This window comes from Cicer arietinum, chromosome 6 (genome assembly GCF_000331145.2).
Source record: "Cicer arietinum cultivar CDC Frontier isolate Library 1 chromosome 6, Cicar.CDCFrontier_v2.0, whole genome shotgun sequence".
In the NCBI taxonomy this organism is placed as follows: domain Eukaryota; kingdom Viridiplantae; phylum Streptophyta; class Magnoliopsida; order Fabales; family Fabaceae; genus Cicer; species Cicer arietinum.
The window spans coordinates 2826410-2843195 of record NC_021165.2 but is presented as its reverse complement, the minus strand read 5'-3'; the positions used below and the strand labels follow the sequence as shown (position 1 = coordinate 2843195).

General features: G+C 30.2%; 2 protein-coding genes across 6 annotated transcripts; both read right to left on the bottom strand.

Annotated features, from left to right (window-relative positions):
* Positions 1–1637: 1637 nt before the first annotated feature.
* On the bottom strand, positions 1638–9319 carry LOC101513183 (AMSH-like ubiquitin thioesterase 1). 4 transcript variants are annotated; one of them, XM_004503350.4, is made up of 14 exons: positions 8964–9319; positions 8260–8324; positions 8038–8113; positions 7768–7947; positions 7501–7595; positions 7164–7269; positions 7037–7083; positions 6448–6778; positions 6167–6256; positions 5713–5775; positions 5546–5620; positions 3462–3524; positions 2904–2956; positions 1638–2195 (listed from the first exon to the last, which is right to left on the bottom strand). In XM_004503350.4, the coding sequence occupies exons 1-14, from the start codon at positions 9078–9080 to the stop codon at positions 2021–2023; spliced, it is 1536 nt and encodes a 511-aa protein (XP_004503407.1). In that variant the 5' UTR covers positions 9081–9319; the 3' UTR covers positions 1638–2020. The 4 variants fall into 4 exon arrangements, 3 of the variants coding, with proteins under 3 accessions (XP_004503407.1, XP_073226366.1, XP_073226367.1); XM_073370265.1 differs by lacking the exon at positions 5713–5775; XR_003473224.2 differs by lacking the exon at positions 1638–2195 and having other exon boundaries at positions 2898–2956; positions 5514–5620.
* Positions 9320–10874: 1555 nt separating this feature from the next.
* On the bottom strand, positions 10875–12805 carry LOC101512652 (small ribosomal subunit protein eS7). Of its 2 annotated transcripts, none has more exons than XM_004503348.4 (6): positions 12672–12805; positions 12468–12550; positions 12298–12371; positions 12083–12206; positions 11379–11561; positions 10875–11193 (listed from the first exon to the last, which is right to left on the bottom strand). In XM_004503348.4, the coding sequence occupies exons 2-6, from the start codon at positions 12540–12542 to the stop codon at positions 11074–11076; spliced, it is 576 nt and encodes a 191-aa protein (XP_004503405.1). In that variant the 5' UTR covers positions 12543–12550; positions 12672–12805; the 3' UTR covers positions 10875–11073. The 2 variants fall into 2 exon arrangements, with proteins under 2 accessions (XP_004503405.1, XP_027191192.1); XM_027335391.2 differs by having other exon boundaries at positions 12663–12730.
* Between the last annotated feature and the right edge of the window lie 3981 nt (positions 12806–16786).

Here is a 16786-nt window from a genome sequence, read left to right as displayed (position 1 = left end):
TCCTCCTTTTTAACCAAGACACATATAACTCATTTCACAGCTTGCCATATGTGTGTGTATCTCAATGTAGGAGAAAAATGACTTAACCTGGATCCTGTGATTACAAAATTGTCCTCATTTCAAACATTCAATACAATTGCCCAGCTTGGGCCCCCACAAAGCAGGTTTGGCATTACCAGAAAACATTGTTTGAGGTACCAAAGTATGTAACCAAATCCATAATCTGCCCAAGAAACTTAATTTGTGTGTGAGAAACTTGTTTGTGATTGCTTATGTGGACCCATAGAGAAGAAATACACATGACTACAACAACAAAAATAGATCGTATAGGATGGTTCAATTATATTGGTGAAGATACATTGTTCGTGTGTTACGAAATAGGTTTTCAATGTAGGAAATCGACTATTGACGAAGAGTGTTTCTATCTATAGTTTGATTCACCAAGAGGAAATTTTTTTATAAAGAAAATTTAGAGTCACCTTCCTCTCTTTGGTTACAAAGGAAAAATCAATCGCATCTAATATAATATTTTTTATTACTAAACCAAACTATTGAAATTTCACACAGGAGGAGAAATTGAAGACACCCAATCCTCTATTAATATTACGGCAACTATTTTTACTTTTGTCGTTATTTTAGATTTGAACTATGAATGACTCAACTAATACACAATCACCACCTTAGTTGAAATAAACTATATATTAGCATTTTTTTTTATTATAATTGTTGCCACCACCGTTATAAATATATATCAAGATTAATTTCATTAGTCTACGTACATCAGCAACCAATGTAACTACCACCGCTCATTGACTATTGTATATTTCTCCATCACAAATGATATAATCTAATTTAAGTCAAGCATTTTTTAAGTCATTTACAATAATAAGTTTGTTTTGAAATTTCTAGACGATTTTAAACACTAGCTAGCACTGACTAGTCTTTTCAAGTTACCCGAGATGATACATATTTCACGCTAGTTTTTTTAGTTAATTTGAGGGTAGCTTCACCTACATCCATGTAAGTTACTGCAATTATGAAACATGATAAATATTCACATTTTATTGTGATATTTATTTTAAGGGAACAGCTTTCTCAAATATGAACCAAAATTGTCACCGCCCAACCTCATTATTGAACTCTGTCTTTTACAATTTTAATCATTCAAAATTATATTTGACTTCTATTTAGTATGTAACGTTTATGTTTTCTTTAATTTTTTTATTTAACTATTATATCTTAGCTGACACTTAAAAACACTGTTGTCAAAAAAGAGAGAACTAGTTTAAAAATTGATTTTTATTTGAATGGATCGAATTAAAATCACGTCTGAAATATAAATATAGATGTGTTTTGAGTTAATTTTGTTTAGTGAGTATCACACAAGTATTTAGAAGAACTTGAGTTTCTTTTATGATATATGTTGTTATTTTAACAAGTTTGATACTACTACTTCTACTCCACGAAGAACTATGTATTTGATAATTTTATAAAGATTATTAAAAAATGATAGATAAAAAAAATTGTAATTTTACTAAATTATCTGTACCAACCATTGATGTATTCTCTTTATTATAAATGTAAAGTGGAGGATAAAAATAAGTGATGCACAAAATATTAAAATATTAATTGGAAGGTACAATAAAAGAAATAGTACATTAGAAACAAAAAGTGACATTTTTTTGAACAATTATTTTGCAACTATCACGGTTACGGCACTTTATACTTATAGAGCTCGCCGCAAGGCAATAATCATAAATATCTGCACATGAAGCTTAGAATTTGACCAGTCTCATGGATGCAATACAGAACAGAACAATGGCAAACAGGCCATTGGTGAATAATTACAAAATAAGTAGAGCTGTAGAAACCAAGAATAAACAGTCAACATTTCTTCTTTTACAAATACAGCCGACATGACATACATTATGATGTCCATGGCTGGATAAATGGTAAAACCTATATATCTTAGAAAGTATGGTAATATAGACAATTCTTACCCATCTAGAAACAAAATTTATCATCGAAGATCAATGACATCAAATTTTAAATCAGGGTTCAAGTAAACGTCTTTACATGTATCGTAAATGGGACCACCATCTGGAGGCTGATCATGTGGATGAAAACCACGTTGCTGGCATTTTCTAATGACTGACATGCCACCGGGGGTTGTCAACCGAAAAATACCATGGGTTCTGGTACATGTAAATAGACACAAGTTATTTCAAAATAGACAATCTTTCAGCACCCAAATTCAGCACATTCTTTACATGTATATCTGAGAGTATTCTGGCTAATTTATTTTTAGTAGGGTGAGAGTTGTAGTAAATGTGCTAATGTAGGAGGAGGAGATCAAAGAGGTGAGCCATTATAGTAATGTTTTTATATTAATTTTTTTTATTTTCTTCCATAGTGAATGTCAGAGTTTATTTCTGAAAAGGATTATATTAAAAGATTTAAGAGTTTATGATAGAATCAGAGTTCTTCGAACATTCCTATATGGGTTACAATTATTCTGTAAAGGATTTTACTAGTTTGCCTAGATTTATCATATATTTTTTTGAGCTTTGTACATTATTAGCGGTCAATTTCCTTCTTTTCTTTTTGGTACATAAAAGTACAGGACGAGGGCAGGCTCTCCCCATTCCAATGCTAATTAAGGCAAGCCACCAGCATTATTACAGCAAGGCTACACATCACTTGCTAATGAGGAGTCCTAGGATTCAAACTAATGTGATTATTATAAACAAAATATCAACCGACTAGCATCTATGGCCATTACTGAATAGTCTTAAAGCAGTCTCATTTGATTAGTATTTAATCTCGCCAACTTATATATGGTATGAATATGCTTCTCTTATTTCCCCGTATCAAGAAAGACACATTTGAGACATGAAGTTTACCTTGAACTGTCTGTTGGTGCCATGACTATTGCAACAGCTTCTGGCAGCATAATCTAGAGACAAGCATTCACATATGATACAGAGTCAAATGCAAGGAAATACCAAAACTAATTAGCTTGATTCTGACATCCCTCAAGTGCATGACAGAAACGAGAGAAAAACAAATTTAAGCTAAACCACCAAATTTTAACAGATTGATCATATTGCGAGGTACATTGAAGAAATGGAATTTCTTTCTTTTTTTTTTTACGGAATAAATGGAATTTCAGATATAGTTTAAACTTCTAGATTGACTATTATACTCTCAACTATGTGTTTGACAAATAAATAAAGATTGTAAACTGAATACTAGAATAACTAGATGTAGGTCAACAATTCATAAAGCAGTGCTAGAAATTTGATATATTGAGTAACAACATCAGCAGTACATAATCTCTTGTCTTCTGCCAATTCCTCATGCTCATAGCCAATATCATAAATACATCTCAAAGTCTATGGCCAACAACATCAATGAATAATAATCTCAGCTAGAATTTAAGAAACCTCTCTTGGACGCACCTGATATGAGTAATGGGTGTGTACATCAATTGATGACATGAAACAAGATTGTGTAGGATGTGTCTGCAATTCAGAATTACCTACGTCAGTGTTGCAGCATGAACATGTGAAGAATAGCAAAGTAAAAATAAGAAATTTGGATATGATACAAATGAAACAAAGGAATGCTAACAAGTAAAACACACTTCCATTTTCTTTTCAAAACCATTTATTATTTCAGGAAACCTTGTGAGTCCCACTGAATAACATTGATCCACTCTTTAATAATGAGGGAATTACCCAATAATAGGGTGTTGAAAACAGTGTATTTCTAATATTAACTAGAGTGACAACCAAAAAATTGACTCTACATGACATTATTTCTTAGATTTGTTTTTGGAAGTTGGGAAATAGAAAATAAAAAAATCAGAACCCCAATCCATACCCTCCAAACACAAATGACACAGAAGTTCAAACTGCTCCATTGAAGCAAACAATTTTAAGGCCACCACGGGGAGGTTGCGACCAATGTGCACAAGGTTGGTCACAAGTACTTTATCATTCCTAAACCAAAACTCTCCCATTGTTGTTCTCACAGAATATAATCCACAAGTATAACCAAGAATTGCTCTCTGTCACAATCGCTTGAACTTCCATGCCATATTCTTTGAAAGATAGGCCTGAAATAACTAATTGTTTTACCTTTTTATTTTCTTTTCTTTCCAGCCGCCTTGTAACCAGATTAAGTCCTCTTTCTTTTCATATTTCATTTTCTTCACCTTTTCTGCTCCATTTAAGGCTAAGCAAACAATTTTAAAGCCACCACGGGGAGGTTGCAACCAACGTGCACAAGGTTTGTCACAGGTAATTTAGCATTCCTAAACCAAAACTCTCCCATTGTTGTTCTCACAGATTATAATTCACCATTATAACCAGGACACGGAATGGCCCTCTGTGTCACAATCACTTGAACATCCATGCCATGTCCTTTTAAGGATAGGTCTGAATAACTAATTGTTTGACATTTTTTATTTTCTTATCTTTCCAGCCCCCTTGTTACTAGATTCTACCAAGTCTACTTTCTTTTCAAATTCCATTTTCTTTGCTTTTCTCGGATGTGGGAAGACCAAGAGCTCATAATCTGATTTATAAACATTCTTCGTCCAGTATATTACTAGTGTTATCTCAGCCATTTTTGAAACATATAATGACAGCCATATTGGCAAAAATTAACATAGACGTATGGCGGCGATAGGACTTTGCATTGAATGAAATTTTCTAAATTTTTTATGATATAATGACATCCAATATACTCTCCTCCAAATTACTTGTGTCACTCAATTAATAGCAGAAGCAATCCCACCAATCATGAACCAAAAAGCTTAGTCCATTCTGAGTTTTTAATTAAGGACGATTTCATTATAGGACATTATTTTTTATTCATGTACCCAACCCCACCAAGTGTGAAAAGGCTATGGTGGTGATTGTTGTTGTTGTCATTTACATATCAACAAATTCTGTAGTTAAAAACAAAACTTACAAATTTAGAGGCCAACTATCTGTTGCGTTGAAACAGAACTATAAAACTACAAAGAAAAGAATAGTATTGACATTGGCAGATACTTTGAAAAACCAAGGTAAGGTGAAGAAAAAATGAACTTAAGAAAGTAAAGAAAATAGGGAGGGTGCCATATATACAGTATTATTATAGTTACCACCACCAGTGTCAGTATCTCCTTAATGTGACGTGGACTTTGTTTATTAGAAATCTCAGATATAGAATGATGTATATGACCTATAAATGGATTTGCCTCTTATAAAATGAGAAAATCTCAATCATTAATGAGAAAATCTCAATCATTAATGAGAAAATCAATGGTCGATAACATCCATGATTTAATATGCATGCACATGTAATATCAACAGTTAATTTTCTCATCAACGCATGAGGTATCTTACTTTACTGTCAAAAGTGAGTTACTCACTGAGATAAATCCCTATGAATATGGTCCAGTAGATAATTTATCCCGACAAATAGTATCAAAAGGTTTAAAAAACTCAACAAGCTATTACCAGTGCCCACAGACAGAAAACTGAGAACTCACATGGATCCAGCCAAGGGGAAAAAGAGATCGCTTATCCTGTGCTTCAAATATTTCCTCTTCATTTGTAGCTTGACACTTCTCACGAAGTAAAAAAAAAAATGTAACATTTTTAGAGCAAATAATCATAATGGATATTAGTCGAGAGATTTATAATAATGAGTTCTTACAGAACTTGATGTTGACTCCTGCTTGGGGATTATTAGAGCTGTAATATAAAATTTTCTGTTTTTCTGCAATTCAGTTGATTATGAAAAAACAACAATCAATATCTCACAGTTGAAGTATGCGCTGGGAGAGATGGATCCAAGGATAAAACACATTGGTGAAATTTTTAAAACCTAGTACATAAAAACAACAGACACATAGCAAACTCATGCACAAAAACATACATGAACGAGAGAAAGTCCAAAAAATGTAGCTATGGACATTAGACGAAATGTTCAAATGTCTTTTTTGTTGCAGCAATTCCAACAATGGGTTAACTTTTGTTTCTAGACAAGTACATAATGCACACTGTCAAATCTTTTTTAATGGAAAGAGAATTCTACAGGCGTTCCAACTGGTCTTCTAGCTATTCTTGCTGATTACTTAAGACAAAAAAAAAATGTAAACAACACTTACAAGCGAGCCTGCAAGGATACCACAAGTCTCTAAATTTTTGTCAGTGTTAGACTTGGCAAGCTTCATAAAACTCCCCATCATTGCAGTTGACTGCAAAAAGAAACAATTATCAGGACAAGAGAGAATAGGGTCATACTTTTCTCAACAACTAAGATTTTGGGAATGGTAAGTATGTAAGCAAAGAAACTAAATACTCAAAATGAACTGAGCTATTCCTCCCCAGAAATGAACCTAAAAGAAGCTTGCATCAAAAATTAATGATAAAATGTTTTTTGACTCACAATGTGTAATTGCAGAGGAGACTCGGCACGGGCAAAACTATCTGACAATGGAGTCACTGTTTTACATCCTTCCTCATCAACATGAGGTGATACGGTAGGAATCAAATCTTGTACTTCAGCAAGTACAGGTGGAGGAGAAGGCTGTCTGATAACTTTTAAAGGAGCAGAGGCTTCTGTTTCTTCAAAAGATATAAGCGAAGGAGCTTCATCAGCATGTTGGACCTGGCAATCCTCACTCTGGGTAAGGATTGATTCTAAATTTTCTCTATTGTGTTCTGAAATGCTATTATCTTTTTTATCCAGAGATCCATCTTCCAAGGATAGACGAAGGCTGTTAGTTCCAATAGAGAGTCCAACAGGAGAGATGAAATTACTATATATATAAGTAAATAGATAAACCAGCTGAAAGGTGCATCATGTACTACAACAGACCTCAAAACTTTAACAGTAAATATTCTTTTAAAAAATCTTCAAATGAGGTGCAATTTTTGGGAAAGGTTGGGATGAGATGAACATCACTTTTTTCCTAAAATGACTAGAAGGCCAACAAAAGAAATTAGTAGTAAATAAACTTAAAATAGGCCACAACCTTGGAATTTCAACAGGAGACAGATCTATGATAGTTGGATACCTAACCTACATCCAGAGAAAACAGTCAGAACTCAGGAGGAGGATCTTTTAAAGGCATTGAAAGATACAGCTAAACACTATCATACCCCTTTATCACTTGTAGGTGGTTGCCACTTCCCTTTAAGCCCATTTGGACCTAGAATAGAATGTCTGGATAGAGTTTCTACCTTTGGAGGTGGGAGAGTTAGAGATCTACAATAAGAAACATAGTTAAAAGGGTTATCGAGCAAAGATGTCTATGTAGCATTATCAACTTCCATAAGCAGAGAAGCCTCATATGATATATGAAGCAAAAAATAACCAAACAGATTAGCAAAGCCTTCATATAACTTCATGCAAGTGGAGAACGCAAATGGATTAATTCATGCAGAATTGACCACCATAAGAAGGCCAATCAATATGAAGGAAGAGTCCCACACTTACAGTCTTTTCATGTTCTCTTCCACAGGCCTTACATAAGGAAACTGCTGGCCCCTTGATCCTCGGTAAACAGACTCTCCTGCAGTTTGTCTGACTGCCTGATCATGTATAAAATATCATATGAATGCAATTTATACAAAACTTCTTCAGGGGAGGCGGAGAGCTTAGAAATAGCAAAGCATGTTCAACCAAAAGAATAGATATAACTGTAAGGAAACAATATCACTCACTAGCTACAATCTTCAATTTGATTTCTCTAATAAAGTTTACCTTTATTTGATCATAACTAGGCATAGTTTGCTTTTTCACAGGAGAAATATCCATCGAATAAGTTGAATGAAATTTTTCCCACCCATTATGTTGGTATGATTTCCTGCTGTTAAGCTCATTGATCTTCTGTTGTGCCAGTGGTTTCAACTTCTCCAGTTCATTCACAGAAGTTAACAATTTCTATAATGATTAGAAGAACCTATACATCAGATTATTACATCCAAGACTATGTAACATGTTATTATTTGAGGAAGTGATTTGAAAGTTAACCTTTCTCAATAATTCTTTCTTGCTCTGTGGAGATATTCTATAATCTCTGTGACGTGGTATTGTCTCAGAAACCAAACTAACACCAATCAAGAGGAAAGAACCTCAATTCAGTTTGATGACAAAGATATGAAATAGAATGAATTCCACCAATTTAAAACCAATTTAATACAGACAGTACACAGTATTTTGAGTCAAATAACGATACATGCTATCTTGTATTACCTAGAAAATCTTAGGAGCATGATATATAGATCAACAATATTTTTCTCTGCTCGAAAGATATCAGCCTGCAATATCAAAACCAATATTTGGAGATGAGAGGCCATGCAAAGCATGTAAAGAGAAATTTTGTTTTTTTATTAAACGGAAACATTACTACATTAATGTTTCTAGATATAATAATTAGTACAATAAATTCAGAAACAAAGAAACAACATATGAAATGTCGGTACAACCAACTAGAAGTAGATGAACGAAACATGTTGAGTTTAACACTGAATTATCACTTACATGATGCTGCAGAATATATAACATGACTGTAAAGTAAAGCCAAACACAGTAACATGAAAACTATATATAGTGAAATCCGTGTGATTAATTTTGTTTATCAGTCAAATAATTTAAGCTCTAACCTACTATCAAACGCTTCTATACTCAAAACCATAAATATAGAGGTAAAATGTTTAATTAATATTTTCAATTTCTCCAACTAATGTGAAGTTTGATGAATATAACCTAACACTTACACATCTACAAATTCAAATGTAACAGTTGATTTCATGATATATGAGTATTAACAATAATCTATTAATTAGTCAAAATTGCAATATATAAGTCAACAATTCATCCTCTTATCTTCCTGTATATACAAAACTAAATGAAATGTAAACAAAAAATTATCGGTTAAATCAATTGAGTTGAAATACCTGTTTGAGGATATTATCGGCGATCCTGTAATAGAATCGCAGCGAAATTCGATTATCAACATCAAGTTTCTGAGTTCTTGCAGCGATGTTGATCGTCTCGGGAGAACACGTCATCATTTTTACTTGTCAAATTATGAAAATGTTGATGCTGACGCTGTGCGTTTCTCTTTCGACGCAACACCGCCACGCCACGCCACTAACTTCTCGGATTCGTTGTCAATGGCGACTTCGGCACACAGTTATTCAGATCAGAGGATTCCGTGTCATTTTCGTTTCTTGTGAGGGTAAATATGGCAACGCATTGTAAATAACTTATATTTTGTTTGTTAGGTTGGTGAGCTAGTTGCATCACCGTATGCTTAGATTGAAGTTGAACCTCAAGCTGATTTTTCTACTAGTTAATTAATTAAACTCCACTAAAAAAACGTAATTCCACCGTGTCGTTATAATTAAATTAATATTATTTTTATTAAATTATTTTTGTAAGACATTAATATATTATCAATGTCATAACATATATAATAAAATATATTGTATTAAAAATTATATCAATAGTATTAATTAATCAGTATAATTTAAAGAAAGTATATATTGAAAATTGAAAGAGTGAAATAATTTTTTTTACAAATTAATCACTTATTGTGGGAAGGAAGTACTAGTTAATTAAATTTTACTACAAAATAATTTATTTATTTTTAAATACAAGATGAAAAAAATCATTCATAATATATCAGAATATTATTAGTATAACAGACATTTTCTAGTGAAAAAAAAAAGTTAAATCATAAATAATTCACATATTGTATTTTGACCTAGTATATATTTGATTATTGTATTTTAACCGAGTCTATACTTGATTTTGTTGTGGGATTGACAAATCACATTATTTTACTGTAATATTTATCAAATCCATCGTAAAACTAACTGTATACTAAATCAATAGAGCTTATATATTTCATATTTTTAGTAAATCAAATATTTTGTTAAAAAATCCCTTTTGAAACATTTTATCGTATTTGTTTCAGTTATTTACAAAAAGAAATTGTAGTGTAAATGTACCAACAAATGAAATAGGCAATGCTAATAATATAAAGAAAAATGAATTATGAAATAAATTGTATTGTGAAGAGTTCGATCTTTTTAAGAAAATTCAAAAGAAATCTTCTTAAATAAGAAATTTAATTATTATAGTTTGATGCAAAATCTTACTATATTTTTTATCCGTATAAACATTTTAAAGAAGACACGAATAACAAAAGGAACAAAGAGACCTAATTATCAAACACTAGAAACATTTGCAAATGGAGTTGTGGAAATATCCTAAGGACAAGAGACATAAGTATAAAAAAGTCTTTATCAATAGAAGTATTAAATTTTGATGGTTAGTCACAAACATTTTTCTCTCCCAAAGTGTAAGTCAAATTTCAAGAGTTACATTGATTAACAGAGAAATGATTAACTAAATGAACATGAAGATAAAAAACGAAATATTATTTTTTAGTTAAATCCAAATGAAGTCTAAAAATCATATGCACAAATTTCATTCTGAAATTTAGTCGTCTAAGTAAATCTCAACTCTTAGCAAATAACTATTAACATGTAAAATAGTAAAGGTTGGATCCATATGAAAAAATCCCACCTACAATTTTTAAAGGTTTTTAAAGATTGGAACTTCACTAGTTTACTTGTTGTTCTACTTAAGATTCTTCGTTACATTTAAATTGCAATGCCATTTTGTAAATGGGTGTTATCTTGAACCTTCAGATGGTTATTCCTAACCTCTGGCCAATAACTCAATTATTTCAAATCAAAATTCCCTTTAAATAAAAATTTACTTAGCTCCAAGACTTTAAACCCCATTGAGAAGTATTTCCAATAGACATAATACAAAAAAACAAGAACTGCTCAGGATTAATAATAAAAGCTTAAACTTATAAGCATAAAACTTAAATCCTACGTTGGTGAAACCACAACAAAGTACTTTGAATTATAAAAAACAAATCCAGCATGCCAGCATAAAAGGCTAGCGGTGAGGCAAAAATTTATCTATCGAACATACACCACTTTCAATTCTTGGAACAATTAAAAAAACCTAACAATGTAAGCAAATCTAGGCCTCTGTGACAGGATACTCAAACACAACATCTTTTCCAGACAACTTCCTGTACACTGCAGCAAAAGTCTCCAACTTGTACTCAGTGTTGTTTCGCTCCTTTGGGTCCAATAAAACCTGAAAACAATGTAAATTGGGGAAAAAATGAATATCATCTGGGACAAAGGTAAATAAAATTGTAATCTTTCACAAGTAAATGACAACAAATTCCACAAAAACTTATTTGATTAGAACATAGTCATATATGTAAGTTAGTTAACAGAGTAGTGAAGCATTTTATACAGTAGAAATTGTAGCTTTACCTTCATGATCTTGGATCCATCAACACGATACCTCACACGCTTTCCAACAATCTCAGCAGGCAATACGACATCCTCAAGCATTGCTTCATGAACAGCAGTGAGAGTACGGCTTCGGGGACGCTGAGCAGCAGAACCCTTCTTTGGTGGCCTCAATATCCTCCTGGTGGCAACCAGGATTACATCCTACAAGTTTAATAAGATTCAAACAGCTTAGTAAAACATAAGACAACCAAAACAAGGGTCAAGAATATTACAAATTTCAACAAGCAGTCTAAATGCAATACTTTGTAGGATCAAAAAAGGGAGACAAAGTACACAGCCAAAGAACAGAGGAATTCAAGTCTATATGTTAGTAGCATACAATAAACAAACCGACCTCCTCAACTCCCAACATTAATTTTGACAGAACTTCAACCCTAGCATCACTGAAGCAATATCTAATTTTAACGTCTAAAACTTGACATTTCATTAGCATTAGCACGAGGTTTAAACACAAAACTTGGTCATCATATATGTACTGAGACAGATACTGTAGACTAGACTCTTTCATAATTACACTTGAATGGCGAAGGCAAGGAACTTCAACAAAGTTTCAAAATTACTCAACCAAACAAATCAATACATATAATACTAACACATTATGAACATCAAGGATAAAAAAATTTAACCTAATATATATAGCTGAAAAGGTAAAGTAGTCTTACTTTCCCACTAAACTTCTTCTCCAGCTCCCTAACAAGCCTAACATGAATCTTTCGGAAACCTTTCCTTAACCTGTAAGGTACATGAATAACAACAGCCTTGCGGTTCCCAGAAACATCAACTTGTCTGCCAATCAATACCATAAAATGTCAATCATGAGATATACAGAAAACTAATAAACCTACTAAAAAACATGTAATGTAATGTTCATCCTTACACTGCTGAATTAATGTATAAATCTTTCAGATCACTCTTAAGCTCCTGGTTAGTATTCTCCAAATCGAACAACGCCTACAATCCCAAAAGTTGAAACATAATTATTTTTCTATTTAAAAAAAAAACAATCAATTGGCATACGCAACCTTCGCAATATTCATAATGAACAACCTGTCCAACCGATTCTTCAAACTCAGTTGGCTCAACATCCTTGTCTTTGTGGATTTTCTTCCTTGATGTGAACATTTTCACAACTGCAGAAGAAAATAACGAACAAAATTCGTGAGCGTCTAAATAAAATTAAGAATTACAAGAATAAAAGTAAAACCCTAAAAAGAATTGTATAAACAAAAGTCCGAATCGTACTCAACTAACCTTGACAATGGCGGAGAGATCTGCAGCAAAGAGAAAGAGCGAAAGAGCTGCACTGAGATAACCCTAGGGTTTGCGAATGAAACTTATTTTATAGGGTTACCTTCAACGACTTCGATTCATTACACGTGTACGGTTCATATTATAAATTTGTTTTTTTATTATTATTATTATTATTGTTACTTACATATTTTGGGCCTATCCGTCGTTAAATTTGGGCTCACTTATAATGATGAATCTGTTTCGGGAAAACGCTGATTTAGTAATTATTTTAATATTTTATTCAAAGGATGAATAAGTTTTTAATCTTTTAAAACTTTATTTTTAGTTTAGATAAACAAAAAAATCAAATTTTTAATTCCAATAAAATTATAATGTAAGTATTTTAGTCTATATTACAAAATTAACATATATTTTTTAATAATTGTTTTATATATATGTTTACAACACTGTAAAAATTATTTTCGCAAAAAATAAATTCAAAATATTTTTAAGTTCATATATTAAGAATTTTTATATTAAATAGTTGGCATTTAAAAAATTTATTTAATTGATCTTAAGTTACAAAAATTTAAATTTGTGTTGATGAAATCTTAATAATATTCTAAACATCCTTATAAAAAATATTTTAAAAATTTAAAATTTAAAAAATATTTCGTTCCATTACAGACTAACTAAAACAATATGTAAAATATTTTTTTAAAAATTAAAAATGTGATTTTTTTTATAAAGATTATAAATAAAATTTTATAAGAACTAAAAATATATTTAACTTTTTATTTATTTATATAATTCAATAGATATATATATACACAATATACAATAATTTTATAGTGTCATTTAGTGAGAAACTATCATTCTTCTATATTATACCACTAGTTTTAGTGTAACTTAAAGCACTATTATATGTGCATATTTTGTTTATTTTTTGTCAAACCACTTCAACATCGTTATTGTTAATTTTATATTTAAAAATAAATAATCCTAAGAAGATCTTCATAGTCGTTTTTCTTGTTATTTTTAATGTAGAAGAAAGTAAAAAATTCAATATGTCAATTTCATTTTCAACAACACCCATTTAAATAACTAACATATCATCACTAACACTTTAAAAATTCTAAAATGAAAACTAAAAAACCTCTAAATAAAAAAACAAAAACAAAAAATTCCCATCTTTCAACTTTTTTTTTATATTTTCTATTATTTCTATAAGACGATTCAATGTTAATGTCTTAGTAGAAATCGCGGAGAAAACCATTTAAAATGGTATTTGATTTCATATTTCGACGAGGAATAGTTTGAAGTGAGGTGAAAATTGTATTATAAAATTTGTTCTCTAAGTATCAAGAGAGTGATGTTGTGATTACCAACATTGTCTTCAAGTTTTTTAAGGAAAAAAATCTGATGTTTGTGAATAGATAAAGAGAAACATTTTTTATATATATAGAATAAGAAAAAAACTTCAACGTTTTAAATTTTTTTTTATTGTTTAGTGTTTTTAAAGTTTTGACAATGAAGACATTGTTCATTATTTTAAATTAGTATAAATATATTTATAAAAAAAATTATTTAAAAATATATATTAATATAAAAACAGGAACTACCATACACATTTTTTTTAACAAAGTTTATGTTTCTTCACTGATTATGATCTATTTTGACATCAAATTGCATCAATTTAGTGAACTGTGAATGAAAAATTGTTAATATTAATATAAGAGTAGAGGAAATTTTAAATAAGAGTCAATCTAAAAACCTTCAAATTTTTGAATTCACACAAGTAGACAATGTCATCATGTTCAAAAGAACCAAATATTTTAAACTATGGTGGAATCACCACCAAGTACGGCTACACAGCCTTCCTCCTCATACAACTTCCGAATCTAGACACAACCGCCACTTTTTATCACACGTTGCCACATATTTGTCCAAGGTCGAAGACGAATCACGCAAGCATGCCACAGCATTTGTCACACCATCCATTCACATATTGCCGCATGTTAACACTTGCCATGTCGCCTAGCTACACCACCTCGCATCCCATCAGCCACGTCATTTTTTGTTAATTACCTTTCTGCCACGCGTCACCTTTTGACACACAGGTCCAACCTAGATGGAATAAATTGTTAATGCGGTCACCGGAAAGGCACATAAAGCGTTATTTTATGTCTCACCTAAATATATATGTTTTATTTTAGTTTTTATAGATTAAATAAAAATATATTATAAAAATTATTAATTTTTTATATAATCATTATTTTAATTGTTATTGTATTCATTATACTCAATCAAAATCATATAACGACACACTTATAAATAATATCATACGGTTGAAAACATCTTATGACGTAGTTATCGTATTTCATTAAAATATAATTTTAAAATATTATATTAAAATTTTGATTTAAAATAATTATTTTTTTCATTTTGATTCTACTTCTCAATTTTTTGTTTTAATTTTATTTTTAATTTTCTTGTGTGAGTGACTCTTGTCATTGACTATAATATATTTATGTATGTATTTTTAATTTATTCATCTCTTTTTCATGTGTTAATATATTTTTTTAATTCAGATAACATATAAGTAAGTATTTATATTCTAAATTATGAGTCTTTTTCTCTTTTGTTTTAAAGTCTAGCAGCATCAACAATTTTTATTTGGTAAGAGTAGCAACTATAAAAAAAAATTATTTCAAATAATATATAAATTAAATTTTATGTAAGATAAACGGTGTCACAAGGAATATTAAATAAATTAACTATATTATCAATTGAAAAATAATTATTAAATAAAATTGATTACAAACTTCAAACTGTATAGGAAAGAGCACTTTGGCTAATTATATACGAATAGTTATTAAATTAATAAGATCACCAAAAAATTAAGATTTTAAGTTGAAAAAACTAACTATACACCAAGTAATAAGTTGAAATAGACAAACTAATTAAAAAATAACATACTCATTTTCTAATAAACATTATGATCTTTAACTACAAACATTTTTCTAATAGAATGGGTTTTAAACTTGCAAGTTGCAACATCACCCGCAATGCACTCGCGAGGGTTATTATGTGTGATACAATATTACTATACTATCAGATCCAAATTAAAAATCTATATGTGCACTGGCATGCTATCCTATTACCAACATAGGTTTTGAGTTATTTTTCAAATTCCTTTGCCGCAAAACAAAAATAAGTATTATTATAATTATTTGTTTGAGTCAATTCAAAATGAACGAAGACACACTCGAAGGTAAAAGAAACAAATAAGAATATTCATCCTATTAGAAAACACTTTTATAAATAAAATTGGTATGAAAGGCAAGTTATACATATAGATGATTTATTGTAGATTAATACTTAAAAATTATTTAAATTTTTTATCATAATTAACGTCAAATGTAAAAATAAAAATTCACAATTCTATTTATTAGAACAGTTATCAAACAGTGAGATGATCATTGACAATTTGTTAAAAACAAGACAAAATAGAATTATTAGCCTCAAAACTAAATTTGGTTTTCCTTTGAATTTGTTAAACTAGAGCTGAATAAGTCGATGTTTTAGTCATGTCAACAAAAGAGAATTTGCAAACGTCTACTTTCATAAGAGAGAGTTAAATGTGATCGTATTTTGGACAATTTTTAGATAATGGACCGATATGGACTCCTTATAAAAAAAAATTAAATTATGACATTTTAAGTGCGTGGGAATATTAGTGAATTCATATTGTCTCTCTATATATAGTGTTTTTTAAAAATGTAAATATTTACAATCTACACACTTTTTATTTGAAAAATAAACATATATTTTGTTTTTAAATAGTTTTTACTAATGAGTATAATTAAAATTTTATGTTTTTCATAATAATTTATCTCACTCAAATCTCATTTTTGCTTTTTCAACTACGTTTTTTTCTTCTATATTTTGATTTTTTTTTTGGAACTTTTTTATCTATATTCATTTAAAAAAAAAAGAATCCAATATACTTTATTTTTAAATTTATATAGAAAATATTTAACTTTTTTTATTTTTAGGAGGTCACAAGACGAATAAACGACCACCTAAAAGAAATTTTTTAATCTCATTCATTTGTTAAGATCAAACGGTTGAAA